The sequence below is a fragment of the Balaenoptera physalus genome (assembly GCF_965194825.1).
Source record: "Balaenoptera physalus genome assembly, chromosome: 11".
Taxonomy (NCBI): domain Eukaryota; kingdom Metazoa; phylum Chordata; class Mammalia; order Artiodactyla; family Balaenopteridae; genus Balaenoptera; species Balaenoptera physalus.
In genome coordinates this window covers 20893146-20918004 of record NC_138896.1, presented here as the reverse complement: position 1 = coordinate 20918004, position 24859 = coordinate 20893146, and the positions used below count along the sequence as shown (strand labels likewise).

General features: G+C 37.0%; 1 protein-coding gene across 13 annotated transcripts in view; it reads left to right on the top strand.

The window, feature by feature from the left end:
* Window positions 1-24859, top strand: part of SLC17A1 (solute carrier family 17 member 1) — a 79979-nt gene that overhangs the window by 24990 nt on the left and 30130 nt on the right. For 7 of the 13 annotated variants that reach the window (XR_014250837.1, XM_082413048.1, XM_082413047.1 and 4 more), the window contains 8 exons: window positions 1649-1821; window positions 11053-11286; window positions 11373-11460; window positions 11801-11887; window positions 17651-17769; window positions 17873-18034; window positions 19046-19178; window positions 19270-19417. Coding sequence is in view for 12 of the 13 variants with exons in the window: in XM_082413038.1 (XP_082269164.1) it covers window positions 1649-1821; window positions 11053-11286; window positions 11373-11460; window positions 11801-11887; window positions 17651-17769; window positions 17873-18034; window positions 19046-19178; window positions 19270-19417 (1144 nt within the window). In the remaining variant the exon portion in view is untranslated. Of the gene's footprint in view, window positions 1-1648; window positions 1822-5484; window positions 10098-11052; window positions 11287-11372; window positions 11461-11800; window positions 11888-17650; window positions 17770-17872; window positions 18035-19045; window positions 19179-19269; window positions 19418-24859 lie in introns of those variants that run through there. The other 6 variants (XM_082413041.1, XM_082413039.1, XM_082413042.1 and 3 more) reach the window with 5 other exon arrangements.

Here is a 24859-nt window from a genome sequence, read left to right as displayed (position 1 = left end):
CTTCCCAGAACTTCTTCTGCCAGTGTCCTTTTCCCCATGGTGAGCCACAGCCACCCCCTGCCTCTGCAGCAGACCCTCCAACACTAGCAGGTAGCTCTGGTTCATTCTCCCCTGGGGTCACTGCTACTTCCCCTGGGGCCCGAGGCGCACACTACTTTGTGTGTGCCCTCCAAGAGTGGAGTCTCTGTTTCCCTAGTCCTGTCAAAGTCCTTCAATCAAATCCCGCTAGCCTTCAAAGTCTGATTCTCTAGGAATTTCTCCTCCTGTTGCCGGACCCCCAGGTTGGGAAGCCTGACGTGGGGTTCAGAACCTTCACTCCAGTGGGTGGACTTCTGTGGTATAAGTGCTCTGCAGTGTGTGAGTCACCAATCTGGCAGTTATGGGATTTGATTTTACTGTGATTGCACCCCTCCTACCATCTCATTGTGGCTTCTCCTTTGTCTTTGGATGTGGAGTATTTTTTTGGTGAGTTCCAGTGTCTTCCTATCGATGACTGTCTAGCAACTAGTTGTGATTCTGATGTTCTCACAAGAGGGAGTGAGAGCACGTCCTTCTACTCTGCCATCTTGGTTCCTCTCCCAATGCCAGTTGTGGTTGTGGTTGTTGTTGCTGTTGGATAATCTTAGATGTGTTTTGAAAAATGTATAAACTTACAAACAAGACTCATAGAACACTACATTAAAGTCCCTTCATGTCCTTTTGCCCTCCTCCCCAAGAGGGAATAGTTTTTGTAATATCTAGCCACATAAATTAATATTGCCCATTTTTGAAATTCATAGAAATAGTATGCATAAAAATAGTATGCACTCTTTCGTGTCTAGCTTCTTCAGCTGAGCATATTTTTGTTGAGATTCATCCAGATTGTTGAGTGTATCAGTGTTTCCTTACTTTGTATTTCTGAGTAATAGCCATTGTATTAATACACTATGGTATGTTCATCCATTCCAAATATCCAGCTATTTTGAATAAAGCTGCTATAAACATTTCAGTACAAGCCTTTTGTAGACACATATTTTTATTTCTCTTAAGAAAGTGCCGTTTGTTCAAAAGGCTGTACTTGCCTCCATTGATTTGCATTAGTGTATTTATTCAAAAGCATATGATTATTTATACTCCTCTCTTTCTGGACTCCCTACTTTCTCCTATTGATGAATTTGTTTGGCCTTACACCAACACTACACTGATTACTCTAGCTTGAAACTACTTCAAATACATTACATTTTTTTAAGTGCTGTTTTTCTCTGCAATGTGCACATATGAGTTTCTCAACCAGACTAGTCATATAAGTTTTGAGAATGCAGCAGTTTACTTGAGGGAAGGTCTTTTTTGTTGTTCAGGGGACTTAATTCCAAGAGTAACTCAGGGTATTTGTAAATGGTCCCTTTAAAATAGACATGAGCCAAAGTACTTCAAAGACTGGCTCAATTTTCTGGGACATTCTGTTAGGGATTATATTTTAGTGGGTATGAAATTATAAGATCAGTCCCACATCTTCTTATTGTGTCATAACTTCTCAAAAGCCAGTTAGTACAATAAAATTTTAAATTAATATATAGGGGTCCAAATTTCTAAGTGGCACTTCCTAAAGTTAAAATATGTTATTACCTCAGATGTGTTAACGATGGATACTTTCTGTTCTACATTCCAGTTCCAAATTTTTGTTCCATTCGTTATGGAATTGCTCTCTTTCTGCTCCTCTGTAATGTTATAATAATGTCACAGCGTGTGTGTATGAGCCTCACAATGATAACCATGGTGAACAGCACAGAGCCACATGGTTTGTCCAACACCTCCACAAAGGAGCCACAGGATAACATAAAGGTATATCAAAAATATTATAGACAGTCATAAGTTTAAAATCCTATCTTGCTAACTAATTTGTGGAGAGGTTGAATGTTATCATAATTGATATGACAGTAATTATTAGAGAAAGAAGCTCAAGTCTTGATCTGCCTTGCCAGTAATAACCTAAATAAACATGTCCCACAACTAAAATATGTCTCAGTATTTGTAAAGGGCAAGAGAAGTTTGGACAGGAGAAAAAAGGAAAGCATCTTAAATGAGAAGTAGAAGTCAAGATACTTTTTCTTTCTTATTTACATTTTTAACATACAGTACATTTACATGTTTCATTAATTTCATCTATGGAAGGTAATGAGTTGATACCTATCCGAAGATATAGTACAGAAAAAAATGAAAATAGGTGGGAAAAATATTTTCCACTATACTCTTCCTATGTCCCTTTATGAATACACAGGCAAATAAGAAAATATTTTCTTATTATCACCACTATTTACATTAAAACTAACGCTATATGAAGTATACTGCACCCTGATTTTTTTTAACATAAGCATCAGAACCAGGCTCAGATTTGACACATATGTAGGAATTCCTAGACAGGGAATTTAAAATAACAATAATTAATATGTCAAGGGCTCTAATGGGAAAAAAAATGACAACATACAATACCAGATAGGTAATGTTAATAGAGAGATGGATATTATTAGAAAGCATAAAAAAGAAATAGTAGAAATCATGGCAACTGTAACAGGTACAAAGAATACCTTGATGGGCTTATAAGTAATCTCAACACAGCTGGGGAAAGGATCATTGAACTTGAATATAGGTCAATAGGAACTTCCCAAGCTGAAATGAAAGAGAATTTAACAAATAAACAAATAAACAAACAAACAGAACATTGCAGAACTGTGGACAATACCAAAAGTTGTAACATATGCATGACTAGAACACCAGGAAGAGTAGGAAAAAATGGGAAGAAGAAATATTTGAAAAATTAATGGCTGAGAACTTTTTGAAATTAATGGCAGACACCAAGCCACAAATCCAAGAAGCTCAGAGAACACCAAACAGGATAAATACTAAAAAGAAAAATAATCAACAACAACAAGAACAACCACCCAGACATACATATTTAAATTGCAGAAAACTAAGACAAAGAGAAATCTTGAATGAAGCTAGAGGAAAGAATCACCTACAGAGGAACAAGGATAAGAATTACAGAAGACTTCTTATCAGACACCACTCAAACATGAAGAGATAAATGAATTCTTTAAAGTATTTAAAGAAAAAAAAAAAGACACCTGCCAAACTAGAATTCTATATCCAATGAAATTACCTCAAAAGTCACAGAGAATAAAGACATTATCAGGCAAAGAAAAACTGAGGGAGCTATATTAATTTCAGACATAGCAGAATTTATAGCAAGGAAGATTATTAGAGTTAAAGAGGACACTGTCTAATGATAATGGGGTCAATTCTCCAAGAAGACATAATAATCCTAACCATGTATGTCTCTAACAATAATCCTAAACATGTATGTCTCTAACAAAGCAGCAAAATACAGAAGGCTAAAACTGCTAGAACTAAAAGGAGAAAAGGCAAATATAAAATTGGTAACTGTTTTCTATTTGTTACATCTGTTCTTTGTTACCTTTCTTTTTTCCACTCCTTTTTTTGCCTTATCTTGGTATAATTGAGCATTTTATATGATTCAATTTTATTTCTTCTCTTGATGTATCATTTATACTTTAAAAAACCTGTTTTAGTAGTTTCCCTAGGGTTTACAATATACATTTTTTAATAATAGAAATCCACTGTCAAATAACACTTTACTGCTTCATGTGTAGTGCAGGCACTTTATAACAGAGTATTCTTAATTCCTCTCTCCCATCTTTTGTGACACTGCTGCTATTCATTTCCCTTATCCATATGATATAAATACCCAATACAGAATTACATATTGCTTTAAACAAGTAGGTATCTTTTGCATCAATTCAAAATAAAATAATTTACACCTTTATTTATTCTTTCTTCATGCTCTTCTTTTTCAAATGTAGATCCAAGTTTCTGAACTATATAATTTTCCTTCTGCATAAAGAACTTCTATTGGTTTTACCAAAACTTCTTCTGGCTTTATATCTAATAAATCTTTGCATAGCCCAAAGTAAAAATATCTGTTATATTTTCTTCTAGAAGTTTTATAATTTCAGGTTTTACATTTAAATATGATTCATTTTTTCAATTTTTGTATATGTTGTGTTGAAGATCCTTTTTTACATATGTATATACAACTGTTCTAGCATCATTTGTTGAAAAGACTTCTTTCTCCACTGAATTGTCTTTTAAATTTGGTAAAAAATCAATAGTTATAGGAATAACGCTACCTACCTGATTTTAAGACTTTGTTATAAAGCTACAGTAATCAAGACAGTGTGTTATTAGCATAAAGACAGAAAAGTAATCATTGAAATAGAACAGAGTGTCCAGAAATAGACTCACACACATATGAACTACTGATTTTTTTCATGATCCACAAAAGAATAAACAAAAGAATTGGACTTCACCAAAATTCAAAAAACACTGTTAAAAGACTGAAAAGACAAACCAGAGACAGTGGTAAATTTTTGAAAATCATATCTAGTAAAGGAAGTTTATCAAAACTCAGTAATAAATGAAACCAACAATGCAGCACAAAAATGGGGAAAAGATGTGAATAGGTACTTCATCAAAGATGATACATGGATGGCAAATACATGAAAATATGCTCCACCTCATTAGTCATTAGACATAAACAAATTAAATCCACAAAGGTATATGACTACACACCAATTCAAATGGCCAAAATTATAAAGATTGGACATAAGTGTTGTTAAGAATGTGGAGGAACTGGAAGTCTTCTACACTGTTGGTGATAATTCACAATGGTACAACCACTTTAGTTAAGCATACAGCTACCGTATGATCCAGCCATTCCACTGCTACTAAAGAGAAATGAAAGCATGTGTCCATACAGAGATGTATATATAGATTCTCATTGTAGCTTTATTTGTAATAGCCAAAAACTGGAAACAACCAACATGTTCATCAATAGGTGAATGAATGCACAAACTATGGCCCGTCCATAAAATGGAGTACTGCTTAGTACTAAAAAGGGATGAACTATTGATACACAGGACAACATGGATGCCACTCTAATTATGCTGAGTCAACTAAGCTAGACAAAAAGAAACAGTACATACTGTATGACTCCATTTATATATATAAAACTTCTAGGAAATGATGACAAAGCAGATCATTGGCAGCAGAGGAGCAGAAGGGAGGAATTACAAGGAGTAAGAAAACTTTTGGAGGTGAATAATATGTTCATCATCTTGGTTCTGATGATGGTTTCATGAGCGTACACATTTAAAAATTTAGCAAGTTGTACACTTTATGACAAAGATTAAATATACAGTTTACTGTGTCAATTGTACCTCAAAAAATCTGCCAAATCTATTCAAAATTTTTTTCTTTAATTCTTAAATATTTGTAGTATTCCATTGCCTTGGTTTAAAAATCGAGAACCCCATTTTCTAGAGAGATGACTATTCACAAAGCCTGTGTTTTATTTCCTTCACTGTAGCAAAAGAAGAGGCAAGAGAGATGGCTACTCACAAAGGCTGTATTTTATTTCCTTCACTGTAGAAAAAGAAGAGGCAGCTCAAGCTGTGGAGCTTGGAACATTTCTTTGGCACATTCACCCCCACCCCACCCCCCATGGAACCTGCTGCTATAATCCAGGACAGTTGATCTTCTTCAAATATGAGTCACAGAAAAGGATTTCAGTTTGTTGCTCTACAAAGGTACTAGATGAAGAAACAGAGCACATAATTATTCTCAAGTATGAAAACTCACCAGGATATCATTTTCCCAAAGCAGATCTAAATTGTAACCTGAAATTACAAATGAACCTAAAAACTAGGAAAGCAACTCTAGCTATGGAAGGAACACTACAGTGCAGCACATCCAGGAGCTCAAAGCAGAAATAGCCAGGTGGTAGCAGTCTATGCTCAGACAGCAGATGAATGCAAAAAAAAAAAAAAGGAAATTCACAGAACTCAGAAAAGGATTATGATAAAACGAGACAGAACATATTAGGAAAGAAGACAAAATAACAGGAAAACAAGAGAGAATAGGAACCACAGAGACCACAGTAAGGGACACTGAGTATAGAAAGGAAAAGGAAGGAAGATGAGAAAAAGTGTGACACATAAATGAGGAGTATTCTCTATCAGTCTTCCCTCTGCCACAACAGCCAAGGAGTGTGTATAATTATTCTATTTAAAATTTACCAATCTGATAGAAATTCTGCCATAACTTTAAATTTTTTATTATTAATGAATGTGCACATTTTTATATTTCTGTGACCTATACTTATTGATCATTTCCATTTTTCTCTCATAAATTATTGATACCCTTAGTCCATTTTACAAGTAGATATTATCTACTTGTTATTCATTTATATGACTCATACAGATGTATATATATTTATTCCTAAGATTTATATAGGATAATGTAAACATTTATATATGTAGCACTTTGTTTAATGACAACTAGTTAATGCAACTTAGGTTTTATCCTTCTGGTGTGGGGAGTTTATGAGTTCAGCAGTTTTAATTCAACTATGGTGGGCTTTTTTTCTTTTTTTTACATCCTGCTGTGAAGAGTGATGGCGTTATGCCATTAGAAAAACAACCCAATATTCTGAATAATCTGCACAGGGAGAGTTGAACAAATGTGTGCTGGACCACCTGATATGGGTAAGGGTGAATATTGATTTCCTTGGCGTAATTCCTGTGATTTAGAAAAAAATGGCAGAGCATCTTGTTCCATCCTCTGAGTAGCTTCCCACCAATGGAAAAGATCTGGAGCTTCCATGCTCCCTTGGCTACTCTATGGATGCCTCTCACTATTCAATATTCTCAGAGTTGTACTCCTACCAGATCTCTCATGAAAGTCCTTTCCATCAGAAAGAGACATCACTATACAGAGGCCACAGCTACAGGATGACAGAGATTTGAGAAAGGGAGGGAAAAAAAAAAAAAGGGGTGAAGGGTGAAAGATAACAGTGATGAGAGAACAAACACATAGACTCCTACCTATTTCATTATTTCATAGTCAGCCAAAAATTTCATTAAGAACATTCATTATTTAACAAAACTCTTCATTTCTTAATATAAAAACTAATTATGCAAGTGCAGAGAAAGTTTAGAGAAGCAGACTATCATACACATTACCAAAGAGGCTTTATCTTGTCCTCACCTACTAAAATTAAGGCTTCTGCATGTTCAGTGGGTCCAAAAATAACACAGCCTCTTCATAGTCCAAAGTATAAGTTCAATGTTCAGAATATCTTATATCAACTTTAATAATGCAACAAAATTATGCAAGACCACCTAGCCTAAGAATTGACAGAGGAAACCACTCCCAAGACACAACAAAACATGCCACATCAGAGCCAAGCAAAAGAAGAGAAATGGTCTTTTTCCTTCACTATCCCATTCAATTATTTCCATAGTTCAGCCTGAGAACTTCTCTTCATGATTTGATATTCTCTCAATTGCTGCTTTTCTCTCTGGGATCATGTGTGTGTGGGGAAAATGTTGTTTTGTGAATGAGGTTAACTGAATAGAGAAATTAGAGGGTGAGAAGGGGCAAGAGGAAATTAATGATTGCAGTAAATGTAGTATTACATGGCACTCTACAGAAGAGTTTACATGTTTTTTAGCAACATTCAAGAAATAAGTATTAGAGATGTTGAAGATGGAGAGGTAGAAAGGTCCTGGACTCACCTCTTCATACAGACACACCAAATATACAGCTACATATGGAACAACTTCCTCTGGAAAGAAAATTGAAAGCTGAGTAACTCCTACACATCGGGCGAACAAGAAAAAGCCCACAACCAAGAGGAAATGCTGAGACACAATCTTACTGTAAACCCCACTCCTGGCAAGGCGACCCAGCAAGGCAACCCTGAGGAGTGAAGAGTTTGAACCCCACAGTGGGCATGCCAACTTTTAAGACCTGCGCCTGAGAGATACGCCACCCAAATATCTAGCTCTGAAAGCCAACAGGGCTCGTATACACAAGTCCCACAGGGTATAGCGAACTGAGAAGTGGTTCTTAAAGGGCTTGCACATGGACTCACCTACCCCAGAGCACAGAACAGAAGCAGCCATTTGAAAAGCACCAAGATGTTCTATGAAAGAGGCTTATTTGCTTACCATAAATTATTGGCCTGAGGGGCGGGCATCTAATTTAACACACATCTAGGGCCTGCTGGAGTTCTCTTTGGGGATGGAGACCAGCAGATGCCATCCTTGTGTTCTCTCTTTGCTGTGCTCTGGAGAGCCAGTATCTCCCAAAGGGGAGCTTTTATATTCATCTGGCCTCTTGTTCTGGCACCCGATTTTTTTTTTCTTTTTAACAGCTGCCACCTTGATCATCTGGCTCTGGTGGCCATCAGGGTTTGACAAAATTAATATCCAAAATTCTAAACAAGTGAGTATAGAGGGAATGTACCTCAACATAATAAAGGCCATGTATAACAAGACCACAGATAACATCATACTCAATGGTGAAAATCTGAAAGCTTATCCTCTAATATCAGGAATAAAACAGTGATTCCCACTCCCACCACTTTTATTCAACATAGTATTGGAAGTCCTCACCAGAGCAATTAGGCAAGGGAAAAAAAATGCATCCAAATTGAAAAGGAAGAAGTAAAATTGTCACTATTTGCAGATGACATGATATTATATATAGAAAATCCTGAAGACTCCACTAAGGAAACTGTTAGAAATAAAAACGAATTCAGTAAAGTTGTAAGATACAAAATCAATATACAAAAAGCTGTTGCATTTCTATACACTATTAACAAACTAGCAGAAACAAAATTAAGAAAACAATTCTAATTGCATCAAAAAGACTAAAATATACAGGAATAAATTTAACCAAGAAGGTTAAACACCTATGCACTGAAAACTGTATGACGCTGATGAAAGAAACTGAAGAAGACACAAGTAAATGGAAAGATATTTTGTGCTCATGAATTGAAAGAATTCATATTGTTAAAATGTCTACAGATTAGAAGTAATCATCAAAATTCCGATTGCCTTTTTCACAGAAATAGAACAAACAGTACTACAATTTGTATGGAACTACAAAAGTCCCAGAATAGCCAAAGCAATAATGAGAAAGAAAAACAAAGCTAGAGGCATCAAGCTCCCTGATTTCAAACTACATTCCAAAGCTATAGTAATCCAAAAAGTATGGTATTTGCATAAACTCAGACACGTCAATCAGCGAAGCAGTGTAGATAGCCCAGAAATAAACCCATACGTATTTGGGCAATTTATCTATGACAAAGGAGGCAAGAATATAAAATGATGAAAAGACAATCTCTTCAATATATAGTGTTGGGAAAACTGAGCCACTATCTTATAATGCACACAAAAATTAACTCAAAATGAATCCAACATTGGAACATTAAGACCTAAAAATATAAAACTAGAAGAAAACATAGGTGAAAAGCTCACTGACATTAGTCTTGGCTATGATTTTTTGGATTTTACATCAAAATCAATGGCAACAAAAGCAAAAATAAACAAGTGAGACTACTTCAAACTAAAAAGCTTCTGCACGACAAAGGAAACCGTCAACAAAATGAAAAGGCAACCTACTGAATGAGAGAAAATATTTGCAAATCATATCTGATAAGAGATTGGTATCCAAAATATATGAAGAACTCATTTAACTCTATTGCAAAAAAAAAAAATCTAATTAAAAAATGGGCAGAGGATCTGAATAGACATTTTTCCAGAAAAGACGTACAAATTGTCAACAGGCGCATGAGAAGGTGCCCAACATCATCAGGGAAATGCAAATCAAACCCACAAGGTATCACCTCATACCTGTCAACATGGATATTATCAAAAAGACAAGAAATATCAAGTGTTGACTAAGATGTGGAGAGAAGAGAACCCTAGTGTACTGACGGTATAATGTAAATTAGTGCAGTCACTATGGAAAACAGTATGAAGGTTCTTCAAAAATTTAAAAATTAAATTACCATATCCAGCAATTCTAGTTCTGGGTATTTATCCTAAGAAAATAAAAACACTAACTTGAAAAAATATCTACACCCCCATGTTCATTGCAGCATTATTTACAACAGCCTAAGGATCCATCCAAGGATGAATGGATAATGCAAATGCGGTGTATATATACAATGGAATATTATTCCGTCATAAAAAGTAAGAAATCTCGCCATTTGCAACAACATGAATGGACCTTGAGTGTATTATGCTAAGTGAAATAAATCAGACAAAGAAAGACAAATACTATACGATCTTGTTTATATGTGGAATCTAAACAAACAAATGAAACTGAGCTCCTGGTTACAGAGAATAGGCTGGTGGTTGCCAGTAGCAGGGGGTCGGGGGAGGGCGGTGTTGGGCAAAATGGGTAAAGAGAGTTAAAAAATGTAAACTTCCAGCTATAAAATAAGTTATGGGGGGACCTCCCTGGTGGTCCAGTGGTTAAGACTTTGCCTTCCAATGAGGGGGTGTGGTTTCAATATCTGGTTGGGGAGCTAAGATCCCATGTGGCTGGCGGCCAAAAAACCAAAACAGAAGCAATGTTGTAACAAATTCAATAAAAACTTTTTAAAAATGGTCCACATCAAAATAAATCTTTAAAAAAATTGTTATGGGGGTGTAGCATATAACATGGTGACTATAGTTAATGATACTGTATTGTATAGTTGAAAGTTGCTAAGAGAGTAGATCTTAAAAGTTCATCACAACTATATATATGGTGATGGATGTTAACTAGACTTGTGATCATTTCTCAATATATACAAATATCGAATCATTATGTTGTACACCTGAAACCAATATAATATGCCAATTATATCTAAAATTTTTTTTTAAAGCAAGTATTAAACGTCTATGCTGTGACAGGTATGGGTGGTACAAATGATGCCCTTGACTGCAAAGACTTTTCGTTATAGTTGAGGGTACCAATGATAAAATGTAATTACACACAGAGAATGATGTTATTAGAATAAAGAAGTCCCATAATAGAGGATATTAGGCAGAGGGCTGCTATTTTACATGGGGTAAGCTGGAAGACCAGTTTTCCCATATTCCTGAACATCATAGAAAATCATCTGCAGAGTGGCTAGATGCGTCTCCTTTTTCCTTTCAGAACCCTGTGTATAACTGGAGCACTGAAATCCAGGGGATCATGTTAAGTTCCATCTTCTACGGTATACTCATCAGCCAAATTCCTGCTGGATATTTATCTGGAATATACTCCTTAAAGAAAATGGTTGGTTCTGCATTGTTCCTCAGCTCTCTATTTACTCTGCTCATCCCCCTGGCAGCTGAATTTGGAGAAGCTTTGGTCATCATATGCCGAGTAATCCAGGGACTATTCCAGGTATTAAGAGAATACAAAAACTGAACCAAGAGTTTAAATTCACAGAAAGTGTCGGAGATCAAATGTTCTAATTATTCTTCTTTCAGGGGGTAGCATTAACAACTCAGCAAGTAGTATGGATCAAGTGGGCTCCTCCCTTGGAACAAGTCCGACTTACCTCTCTGAGTTTATCAGGTAATGACTACGGGCCTAGAATGTTTAATCTCATTGTCATCTCATGGTAGCATGTGCTGCCCTAGAGCCGTAAGAAACATGTATGTTTTGAACTGTCAAGGGCTTTGGAAACCATCCTCACTTTAAAGATATGGAAATTGTCTGGGATGGAGAAGAGGCTTCCTTATCTCAAACAACAGAGAAAAGAGAGAAAAGCAAATATTTTATTAATTTCTTCTGTTCGGTGTTATGTTATTACAAATATTTCACTATAAATTGTTCACTGCTACCATGAGACTACATTATTTCTACTTCCAGATGCCTGCATTCATTGGGGGTGTTCTTTGTGCCTTCTGATTAGGACTTCTGCTAGGACCCTGTGTTGTCCTACTTATAACTGGATTCATCTGTGACTCCCTGGGATGGCCTATGGTCTTTTATATTTTTGGTGAGTCTCTTTCTATAAAAATCCCAGTCATTATTCAGAATTTTTAAAACTTAAAAATAAAAATGGAATATAGTAGTTTATATGAAATTAGCAATATTAAAAATCATAAATCCCATTGAAGGAAAAAGAGCAGTCAACATTCATGAATTTCTTATTATAAGCAAGACATCATGCTCAGAACTATACGTGCATTACTGTATATAATTTCACAATTCTACAACATCGATGCTACAGCTACATATCCCTTACATGAAACTCTTGGGGAAAGGGATGATCAGAATAGATCAAAGATAATATGAGTATACTATTTATACTTAACATCCCAAGCAAAATTTAGAGCATCATCTCATAATCAAACACATTAATTTCTGAAGTGAAACCTGAAATTCTCATAAATTGGAATAAATGAAAAACTATAAAGGATTGGGGTTTCTAAATAAGTTAGAAACTCACTTGTGGCTTTCAAATCTTGGTTTCAGATTTGTGGATAAGGGACTGTGGATGGGTGCTATTGTGCTCGTTTGATACGTAAGGAAAATTACAGAGGCTTAATTCAGAAGGATCTATTACAAAGTGATTCTTTAAAATGTTAAATAAAGATGAGGCAGAATCAAATGGATAGAGCAGTAATCAGGTGCTAGCAAAATGGAAGCTAATACCATCCCCAGGTCCAAAAGGGCAAGCAAGGGTGTAGTCGATGGGAATCTACTAGGAGAGGCTCCTGTAGAGATGGCTGCCTTGAGAGGACCCATGACTTTTCATAAAAGAGCATATAGACGGAGGCAATGCTAGGGAAGGTGATAACTAGAGAAAGAGACACCCTAATCTCATTCAACTCTCTCCCTCTCATCTTCTGCTCAAGCTTTCTGCTGCCTAAATCTATCTGGAAAGCAGAGAACATAGGGGCCGGTTGATATTCATTCAAGTCAGCCATCTGTGGCCAAAGCAGGGTAAAGAAGGGTGGAGAGTGGATCTAGAGGGACAAACAGGGAACCCCCAATACCCACAGTGAGCAAATGGCAGAGGCATGTCTTCCATCCTCACAATTTCATTGTTCTTCATCACTGCATTAATCATCAGTAGTAAGTAATGGTCAGTATAGTGATATTACACAAACCCTATGTCAGGAAAGGGCTGGAAGACTTGGAACTGTCTAACCTGGTGAAATGAAAACTTGAGCAGGCATGCCTTGCAGGACTCTCATGTAAGAGAAATGCATACCTGCTCTGCATTGCAAAACTAAAACTAATACGCAGGAAATTATAGGGAGGTGAAGTTTCGGCTCCATGTAAGAAAAACTTTTCAATAATTAACGCTGCCCAACATTGCTGATCAAAAGTTGGGTGAGCTCCAATATTCATGTTGTATTCATATTTCAACATCATATACATGTATACAGCAATATTTGTCATTTGCAATTCTCATGGGTGGCTCTATGAAGCGCAAAGAAAGGGACTATGCATTATACTATGATAACAGCTTTACCATGAATTGCCCCATCTGCTTTTTCTTATCACTTAGAATAGGGGAAGAGTGCCATCACTTAGGTGGCAGCAGTATAGGGATTTGGGTGTTGCCTCTACAACTCTTACAGTGAGTCATACGGTGCCCATAGATGTGAAATAACCTGCCCAAGTTAGTGGCAGAGGCAAACTAAACCCAGGATGTTTTGTGGTTCCATTTGAATGCTCTTCTCAATAAAGTTAAATAAATCTAATCAATACTATTTTAAAGAACAAAATAATACCTGCTTTTAAGCAGCTGATAATTGCTGGGGAAAATTACCATACAGAACAAATTGAACCATACACTTACATTTGCGCTTAAAAGGGCCTGACTGTCCTGCCATGTTTCTCTCCATAAATACTATTTCAAACCTCTCAAAACTTCTCTACTCTCCTCAAATCTCTAAAATGGCTCCCTTTCCCTGCCATCTCTTTCAAGTTACCTCCCTTTTAAGAGTCAAAATTATTGAACAACCTGTCTACACCCACTGCCCCCATTTCCTAGCCACCCACTGTCTCCCCAACTTACATCTGACTAAGTGTCTGACCCATTCTACTATCAAGAGAGCCCTTGCCAAGATCACTTATGGCTTCCATCAGAGCTAGAGCTGCCCTGAAGCCCAGGCAGGAGGGGCCTTGCCTTGGATTCTACACTGTAGTGAGCCCATTCTGGCCCCCCTCCAGCCAAGCCTTCTTCATAGGGTAGAAGTCTACGGCATCAAAATTATAGGCTCATCAGAACCCACGACCTTCCTTCTAATCATCACTCCCAGAATTTTTTGCTCATATACAACCAAGGCTTTTTCAGACCTGGCAGGACTCTTCCCCACATTCACTGAATTGAGGCTGGGCCGGGAGGTGACAGGTAAAACTATTTGCAGAGAATGTAGATAGAGCATGATGGGGAAGCCAAGAATTTCTATACAGAGCCATTCAAAACCCCTAGTGGTGTGGGAGTGGATCTGGGTGGGAACAGAAGTGGTCAAGTCCCAGATCAGTGACCAGGGATTTGTGACCAGTGGAATCTAAGAATTCTAAATTTAAACCTGACTCTCCGGGTCATTTTCTGTCCTCTGGCTTCTTTCAAATTTTTCTTTTATTTTCTGCAGTTTGAATATGATATGCCTAGGTGTAAATTTATTGATTGATTGATATTCATCCTTTTTGTGTTCTCTGAGCTTCCTCTATCTGTGGTTTTGTGTCTATCATTACTTTTGGGAAATTCTCAGTAATTATTTCTTCAAATATTTCTTCTGTTCCTTTCTCTTACTTCTCTTTCTGATATTCCCATTACACGTATACTACACTATTGTAATTGTCCCACAATTCTTGGATATTCTGTTCTTTTTTATTCTTTTACTCTATTTGCAATTCAGGTTTGGAAGTTTCTATGGACATTTCTTGAAGCTCAGTGATTTTCCTCGACCGTGTCTAGTATCTTAATGAGCTCATTAAAGGCATTCTTCATTTCTGTTACAGTGTTTTTGATTTCTAGCATTTTCTTTTGATTCCTTATTAGCATTTCCATCTCTCTACTTACATTACTCATGTTTTTGTATGTTGTCTGCTTTTTCCATAAGCATTTTAATCATAGTTGTTTTAAATTCTTGATCTGATCATTCCAATACCTCTGCTGTGTCTCAGTCTGGATCTGATGCTTGCTCTGTCTCTTCAAACTACATATTTTGTCTATTAGTGTGCCTCATGTTTTTCTTGTTGAAAGCTAACAAGATATACTAGGTAAAAGGAACTGAGAAAAATAGCCCTTTAGTGTGAGGTTTTATGTTTTTCTGGCTAGGGGTTAGGCTGTGCTTACTGTGTGCTATAGTTATAAGTTTCAGAGGCTACAGCTTCCTCTGGTGTCTTTGTTTTTGTCTTTCCTTGTCTTTGAGTTTCTCTAGAGACTTCTTAAATAAGGTTTGTGATGTGTAGTTCTTCTAGGTGGATTCCCAGTAACATGCAGGACACTTTTGATGTGGTGGTAAGGTGTGTACATGGGGAGACAGTGTTCTATAGTCCTGTGATTAGGTTTCAGTATTTTAGTGAGCCTCTGCCCCGAACTTGACCTTCACAAGTCCTTCTCAGTTTTTTTTTCCCCTCCTTAAGTGAGACAGGAAGAAGGGGCTGGAATTGGATATTTCCCTTCCCTTAAGTTGGTTAGGCTCTGGTAAAACAGTTTCCCTTTGAGCAGTTTTTGTTAAGAACAGAATGCTCTAGACATAATTCAAAATAGCTACTTTTCCCTTCCTCTCCTGGAAGGATGGATGGATTTTTCTCTTATATTCACTGTGAGAACCTGCTAGGTGTTCTTGAGATAAAACTCACAAAAGTGTGAGGGGTCTTCTTAAGACTGGGCCCCCTATCCCCAGACTTTTCATCTCTCAAACTTGTCTACACTGAACCTAAAGCAAGCCATCAATTGCTAGGTTTTCCTACCCTAGAACTGACTGGTTCCAATGGAGTTTTCTGTTTCTGGGCTTCTGTTCTGGGAAGTTATAATTCTCTGTATCTGCCTGTCTGTCTCTCTAGAAACAGGAGAGCAGTGGTTTGCCCTGTGACCTCAATTCTCTGATGGATCAAAGAAGAGTTATTGATTTTTAGTTTGTTCAACATTTTCCTTGTTGTAAGGATGGGAGTGATAACTTCTAAACTCCTTATATGCCTCCCAAATGCTGACCAAGCTCCATGCCCATAAATCAAGTGGAAGTTTTTCAGTCCACATTTGACCTGAACTCTCAATCATATTCAATAATACCATTCTTTCCCTCGTGCCTTTGCCTCTGACTCCATGCACTGAACCTCAGTGATTGGACATTTCCTTCTCATCTCAGTCTCTCTGACCCTGTTCTTCCTGCAGTGGACTTTATCCTTCTGGCCATTCCCTCTCAGTCTCCTTTGCAGACTTCTCCTCTTCTACTTGCCATTAACTCTTGTCTTTCTTCAAAGCTTTTCTCCAGCCTCCTCCTCTAGGGCTATTTTCCCTCCGTAGACAATATAATCCATGCTTAAGTGTCAGTTACCACTTACTAATCATGTGTCCCTGGGTAAGCAAGCAGATCTTTCCGAGCATCAGTTTTCTTATTTTGAAAAAGAGCTAATAGGATCAAATGTATTTTCTGAGGGTTGAGTACAATAATATAGAGAAATATATGTATTGCATGTGTATTTATTAGGTGCTCACTTTTCTTCATTTACATTTTGCCTTGGGTTTGGGCTCTCAGGTCACAGAATGAGGTGGAAATGGTATATTGTCAAAGTATTCTTTTAATGTTGTCTTAAAGTGTGTTGTAAACATCTGAGATCTTACAGTGGCTCCAGGTTTCCACATGGTCTGATCTCATTACCTCTCATCCTCATCCATTTCCACCCTCACCTTGCTCCCTGCCCAGTAACACTGGCCTCATAACTCTGGGCTTTGGTACTTATTTCTCCCTCTGCCTGGAGTGTCTGTGCCCCAACCATGTCCTAGCCTTCCCTGAACATGGTACTCCTTCCTTCCTCTCCCCATAACTCTCCTCCATAGCTCTTTTCACTGACATTTACTACCTTTTATTTAATTACTTTTCATTATCTTTGTCTCATCCATTAGAAACTAAAGTCTGTGAAGGCAGGGCTTTGTCTGTTTTATTCACTGTTGTATTCCCAGGACCTAGAATGGTTCATGGTACATAATGGACATTTAACCAATATTTGTCGAATGAATGAATGCAATTCTGGAAGCCTGACTACTGAGTACTACATACTCCCTGTCCTAACAGAGGATTCCTTATGATCAGATCATTAGTATAAAAAACTGAAAAACAACAAATAATTTGGCAAACTCTTATGGGACTTGGGCAATCCCTAAGGCCTGGACTGCATCTTAGGAGCATAGCTAAGGCCTAGCTCTCAAAACTGGGTGATTATCAAGCCCTGTGTGGGCTCAGCTATGCCATACTCTCACAGTAGAACACATTAGGAATCTGTAGAGATGATGACCTAAGAGCAGGGAAGCCCAGCTGTCCTGCGTGGAGAAAAATAGAGGTTAGGAGATCAGGAGAGGCCAGAGGGTTTACCACCATTTCTGTAAAATTCATTCTGTTGAGAGACGCAGCTATGGATACAGAGAAAACTATCAAAATGTGAGCTTTGTTGCAAAGTTCCAAAAAAGAAAAGAGGAGGTCTAGGTTCTCAGACCAATAATGAAAAATGCCAGTTTTGAAAAGAAACTCACTATAGACAGAAGCAATTCCAATTCTAACTTGTCCTGTTCCAATAGGTGCTTGTGGTTGTGCCTTGAGTCTTCTCTGGTTCGTTCTGTTTTATGAGAACCCAAAGGACCACCCATGTATAAGCAAAAGTGAGAAGGAATACATCACGTCCGCCCTCACCCAGCAGGTAGAACACGCATGCTCCACTTTGGTATCTCCCAGATTCTGTGCCAAATAAAATGTGTTCCATCTTGTCCTAATGTGCTAATGATTAATGGGTTCCTTTCCAGGTCAGTTCAAGTGCACCATCTCTGCCCATCAAGGCTATGCTTAAGTCTCCTCCACTATGGGTCATTTCCCTCTGTAATTTTGCTTTTTTCTGGGCAAATAGCTTCCTGAGTCTGTATACACCAATGTTTATCAACTCCAAGTTTCATATTAATGTAAAAGAGGTAAGTACTCCTTCTGTTCTTCACTTTATGAAGGACTTTGCACCCATTTCCTTTTCTCCCATGACTCTAGTCCTAGCTCTTGCCCACCCCTATACTACTTAGCTGATGTTCTTTACCTGGAGACGTCACTGTTTCCAATTATTAGGTCAACATTGACCAGAACAAAAGGTGTAGACATGGTGTCTAGCACTCCCACAACAATACCACACTCACCCACATTCCCACAGATTCCCTATCTCGCATTCCCTGTATAATCACCCTTATGTATTCCTTAAGGCTCAACACCATTGTTCCCTGCAGGGTCGGATCCTTTCCTGAAAGTCAGTTGGCCAGGCTCTACCACCCTTTCCAGCTCATACCAATCCTCTCCCGTGGGGAAAGGCAGAGTCCTGGGTTGTGAACCCATGACTCACAGCTTGCTCTGAAAGGACTGGCACTTTCATTGGTTGTCTGACTTGGAGAATTACTGATGCCTGGAACCTTCTGTTGTTTGATGCCATAATAACCAGAAAAGACTCCTTTAGAAATGGAGTCTGGGCTTGACATTTTGAGATATTCTATAATGAACTTCCAGTAACCCAGCCTAGGGACCAGTGTAACAGTGAGGTCACTTAAGCTCTCTAAGATTCAATTTTATCTTCCACGAGATCATGGACTTGCTGCAAGGACTAACAGCAGCTGGTCCACAATAAGCACCATATACATGTTTTCAATTGTTAGCATTATCATCTCTATCATTTTCCCCACAGACAGCATTTCCAATTCCCAACATAGTTTTCCTCTCTACCATCTAGGACTTTCAGGTCCCAACAGAAAACTAGGCAGATTGTGATGACTGTTTCTGACGTCAAAACTATTTTTCTCTTTCTTTTGGGTAGTATGTCCCCAGAAGTAACTCTGGGATTGTACGTTGATGGCTTCCTATATGACAGTACAAATTTTAGATACTGAATTTCAGTGTAGGGATTATCCTGTTTCTTATACTCACTCACAATAACATTCCCTCCTCAGAATGGGCTGCTGTCTTCCCTCCCCCATTTGTTTGCCTGGATTTTTGCTATCCTAGCAGGTCATATGTCAGACGTCTTCCTGTCCAGGAATATTCTCAGCCTACTCACCATCCGGAAACTCTTCACCTTGCTAGGTAAGAAACAGCCAGGACATTCAAGCACTTTGGGATATTTCACCTCCATCTTTGGGATACACCTGACTGTGTTGTCTGAATCACTCCCCAGGACTTCTCCTGCCTGCCCTCTTCAGCCTGTGCCTGCTTTACCTGAGTTCCAGCTTCCATGGCACTATGATTTTCCTGATACTTGCTAATGCAACAGGAAGCTTTTGTATGGGTGGAATATTAATAAATGTCTTGGATATTGCTCCCAGGTAGGGTTTTAAAAATCTCTTTCTTTCTTGTATCCAAGTTCTCAAAGTTTTAAGATTTCAAGTATTTTGGAACTGACGGTCAGCAGGCCAAAAGTTCTGAAGAAGCATCTATATAGGTCAGACATATAACTTAAATAATATTTATATACCAAATGATATATGCAAATGTATGCAACTCTCACATGTGTATGAAGAAGTATAGTCCAGTGATCAGGAGAACAGATTCTAGAGTCAGACTACTGGGTTTCATGACCATTTTCCTCAAGCAAATTACTTACTTTCTCAACACGTGTTTCTCACCTATAAAACGGGAGTAATAAGAAAATGCTTACCTCATAAAGTTATCCTCACAAGAGGATTAAACAAGTTAATATAGTCAAGTACATAGAAAGTGCCTGGAACATAGTAAACATGTATAAGGGTTAGCTGATCCATTAAAATTGTTATTATACCATGTTTATATATTATTACTCATGAAGAAAAGCCATCAGTTAGTAATATTTATTTTGTAACTAAGGAAACTGAGTTTCAGATACTTAATTGTCAGCCTAAGATCTCACCACTGGCTTGGATATTAGTTAGGATTTTAATCCAGATCTCTGTGACAAAGAACTTTTCCTCTTTTTACTATGTTATGCCTTTTTTTAGATATAATAAGTGTGACTAATGGAAGCAGTTCTGTCATTTGCACAACTCTAGGGGACACTCTTCACATTGTACTTTATGGGGCTAGCACTCTCTGGAGAACATAGATCCAATATGAACAGACTTCTTTGAAGTTTTGTAAACCAGTGACCTGGGGTAGAGAGGCAAAAATAAACCAAGAATAATCTACTTTGTCACAATTCTGTAAAGAATCTTGCCCATCAGATCTACACTAGGTGAAGGCCAGAGTAATGAAGACATGTATCCATTTGATTTATTGAGTTCTGAGACCCTCCTTAAAAATGCCTGCAGGTATTCTGATTACTTGGAATTATATAAAGACATAAAAGGATTATTTGATATAGAATACACAATTCCATTTGAGCCATATGCACTCTGAAAAACAGGTAAATTAAGAATGTATATACAAATAGATAAAGGAAATTATAAATAGCTACCATTTATTGAGTATTTTTTATGTGCCTGTTATGCCCCCATGTGAGATAATATTGTCCACATAGTGTGGGTAAGGAAACAAAAGACCTGGGAAATGAATGTATGTAAAGTCACATGATTAGTAATAAGTAGAGGGAAGGTTCATACTTAGATATGTCTGCCTCCGGAGCCGTCTAGATGTAGTAAATGCCTCACTGGTGTTATTTACCAGTACCTGGTCACTAAGATGGGAAATATCTCAGCCAGCAATGGCTTGGATAACATAGAACTTGACCTGAGTTGCATCATTCTAATGGGCCCAAATACCATGTTAGCCAGGTAATTTTGTAGCATCAGAGAAGATATACTAATAGACAATTTGGAAATATTCTTAGTCTCTTAACCTAATTCATCCTCAATATTTAGGGCATATGTGCATTATTTCACAAACATATTAATTTATAATGCTTAAACTTTTTAATGGTTGGGGATGAAACTTATTCCTAATATTCCTAACCATATACTTCCCTTGCCTATTAAAAAGAGTCCCCTTAGAGGATAAATTACTCAACTGTCCTTTTAGGAGAATTTGGTCTTTGCTAAAACTGAGGAATAGGGCAAGTGATTATATTTTTTGAGCATAATGAAGGCGTCAAGGAAGAAGAGGAGACACAGATGTGTTTCTGTGAGAATATTGTTTGGGAAATGAAATTGAGTGAGACAGAGAAGACCTGGGAATGTAGTGACCATCTCTTTGGTGGGTAGCATGAGTAGAAAAGCACAGAGGATTCTAAAGATGCTGTGTGATGCATTAAGCAGGCACTGTCATCCCCTTGACATTCTTAAAGGGAGGCTCCAAAACTTTTTTTAATTGCTTTTAATTATTTTTGATTGATGGATGGGTCATGCACCCTTGAATTTCCCCCCATGTGGGACTGAAGTATCGTTCAGGTATCTGAATCTTATTTAGGTTCTACTAAATCATTATTACACCAAAATATAAAATCAATTAAATTGAAAGTCGACTTCAGCAGCTATTTACCCTTCCAAAATGCTTTTACCATGGGTTATTGCAGCTGAAGAATAAGCAATTTTAGAGCTAATAGCTGTCCAGGAAACTGTCCTGCATTAAAACAATCTCAAGGTTGTTTTCATTCCCCATATCAAATACCTACTGTTTGGGATTTGGGTGGCATGAGGTATGGAGCATATAAAGCTCTCACCTTGCAACTCTCAGATTAGTGAACTGCTCCATACTGTGGATGTGTAATGATTTTCAGAGTAATTGTTGTGGCACTCAGGACTCTTGACACTGGGGATTTTGTTTATATCTCTAATTATGGAATGAAAGCACCTCTTTCAGTAAAAATAGGTTAAATCCTTTCCAACCACCACAGCATGCCAAAGACTTCTGAATCTGAAAAGAGAGCATAGTCATTAAAGGTGCTATAGTTACTGAATAAATAATAGGATAAATACAAAGAAATCCACACCTAGACTTGTTATTGCAAAACTGTGAAAAAAGAGAGAGCTCTTTTAAAAACAGCTGTATACAAAAGACACATTACTTTCAAAGGGGCAATAGTAATACTGACAACTGCCTTCTCAACAGAAACTATGAACTCTAGAAGCCAATTCCTAACATGTTAAAAAAAAAAAAATCATTGTTAACCTAGACGTCTTTGTCCAACAAACATTTTCTTCAAGAATTAAGGTAATAGAAAAACATTTTTCAGACAAATTGGGAATTCATCAGCAACAGACCTCCAGTGAAAGAATTATTAAATGGGAATTCTTCAGGCAGAAGTAGAATAATCACAGATGAAACATAGAGGTATAGAAACAAATGAAGAGAGAAGGAGAGGAAAAATATTAGAGTAAATCCAGTAATTACTGAATTCACAAAACAAAAACAAAAATACCCTATAGGGTATAAAATATATAAATTAAAATGCATAACAATAAATAGCCCATAAGATGAGAAGGTATAAGTGAATTCAAGTGTCCCAAGGTGCTTTCATTAATGGGAATTTTTAAAATATTAATTTATATTAGAGCATAATAAGTCGAGGATACATGTTTTAACCTCTAAGGTAACTACTGAGGGATAATAAAATTGTAAAGGGAATGATATTTTTTTTAAATTAATGAAAAAGAAATCGAGTGAAATTATAAAGGAAGATAGGATAGAAGGGAAAAAAATAGAATGATGATCATTTTAAGTCAAATGTGTCAGAAAAACATGAAATATAAAAGAACTGATTCTTCCAAATTTTAAGTTAATCTGGATTGAAATAAAAGCAAAATCAAAATGTAGTAGATTAAAAGTAAAATAAAGGAAACTAGATCAGACAATGTAGACTTTAAGACAAGATACATTACTAGAGATAAAGAAGGATATTTTATAATTATTTTAATCCACTAGAAGATATTTCTATGCATCTAACATTTTACAACCATAAAGCAAAATTTGAGAAAACTGGTAAACCTCCTCATGGGATTGAGCAGCTTGTGTATGACTGACATTCTGGCTGGGAAAAACTGGAAAAGTCCAGATAAAATACCATGAGTATTCACTAAAAGGTATCAGACAGCAGCAGAAGCCAGTAGGACCAAAGACATCAGAGGCTAGCACCTCTGAGAGGTGAGCTGACAATCCCCACCATTTTTTCCTTGGGGCTATTTGCCAATTCTGGAAATTGGCAAAAGGCTGATAATCCAGCTTTGGCCCTGGTAGAAGCCTGCAGCTCTGGACATAGAAATTAGCCAAGTATTTGTCAGTTGCACAGGGCTAGAGTGGCAAAATTGGAAATTAAGGGAACTTAAACACAAAGTCAGTTTCTCTCCTTGAGATGTTTTTTGAATTCTGAAGTTTAATAGGGTAAGGGGCAAAAAAATTCTAAGCTAAAAATCAATAAGAAACATGGCAGAATTTCCCATACCATCTGTGCTAAGGAGAAAAGATCTACCAGGGCCTGGAGGGACCCAGCTGAGTATACCAAGCTCTCTATTTAACACCATGGAGAGCTATATTCAAGGAATGGGGGGGGGGGTACCAGAGGTAAACTGAGTCTTATCAAAATTGAAGCCTAGCCTCATCTCATTTCATTCCCTATTTAGGTTAGAGTGTTCAATTTCCTCCCCTCCAAATCTATCTATTAGAGAAAAGAGTAAATCTTTTCTGGCAAAATACAATATATTCTAAAGTCTATAGCTTCTTTATTTAATGTCCATCATTAAATAAAAATTACTAGGCATGCCAAGGGACAGGGCCATTTGATTAATAACCATAAAATGCCATTAGAAATAGTCATACAAATGATACAGATATTAAAGTTATCAGGTAAGAGCTTCCCTGGTGGTGCAGTGGTTAAGAATCTGCCTTCCAATGCAGGGGACACAGGTTCGATCCCTGGTCCAGGGAGATCCCACACACTGCGGAGCAACTAAGCCTGTGTGCCACAACTACTGAGTCCGCATGCCACAACTACTGAAGCCCGTGAGCCTAGAACCCATGCTCTGCAACAAGAGAAGCCACCACATTGAGAAGCCCCTGCTCACTGCAAATAGGAAAGCCCGCACGCAGCAATGAAGACCCAATGCAGCCAAAAATAAATAAATAATAAAGATCTCTCAGATCTTTATTAAAAATAAATAAATTAATAAATAATAAATAAATAAATAAAGTTATCAGGCAAAATGAACTTCAAAATATCTATGATAATATACCCAAGAAACCAGGGAGAAAGCTGAAGAAAATAGACGAAAAGATAAACAATTGACCAGCACTGGAATCTATAAAAACAATCAAATGGAAATTCTAGAACTGAAAATAAAATGTCTGAAATTAAGATCTTCATAGATAGGTTTAATAACAAATAGCCACAAGAGAAGATAGACTGGTAAACTGGAAAACATCATTAACAAAATCCAAATTGAAACATACAGAGAAAAAAATAGAAAATAAAGAAATTAGCAGAAATGTGGAATTAAGTGAAAAGGCTAACAAATCTGTACTTAAGTCTCAAAAGGAAAAAACAGATAAAATGTGACATAAGCAGTATTTTAACAGAAAACAGCCCCAAATAGCTCAAAAGTAATAAAAGACCATAAGCCACACATGCACAAAGCTCTGCAAATTTAAATCATGATACAATGTAAATTTATATATATATATATATATATATATATATAATATATATAGTAAGAATGCTGAAAGTCAAAGATAAAGAGAAAAATCTTAAAAGGAACTAGAGAGAAAAGACATGCTACTTTCAAGTAACAAGAATAAGCCTGACATCTGACTATTCAACAGAAACTATGAAAGCCAGAAGATAATGAAATGAGTTCTATAAAATGCTG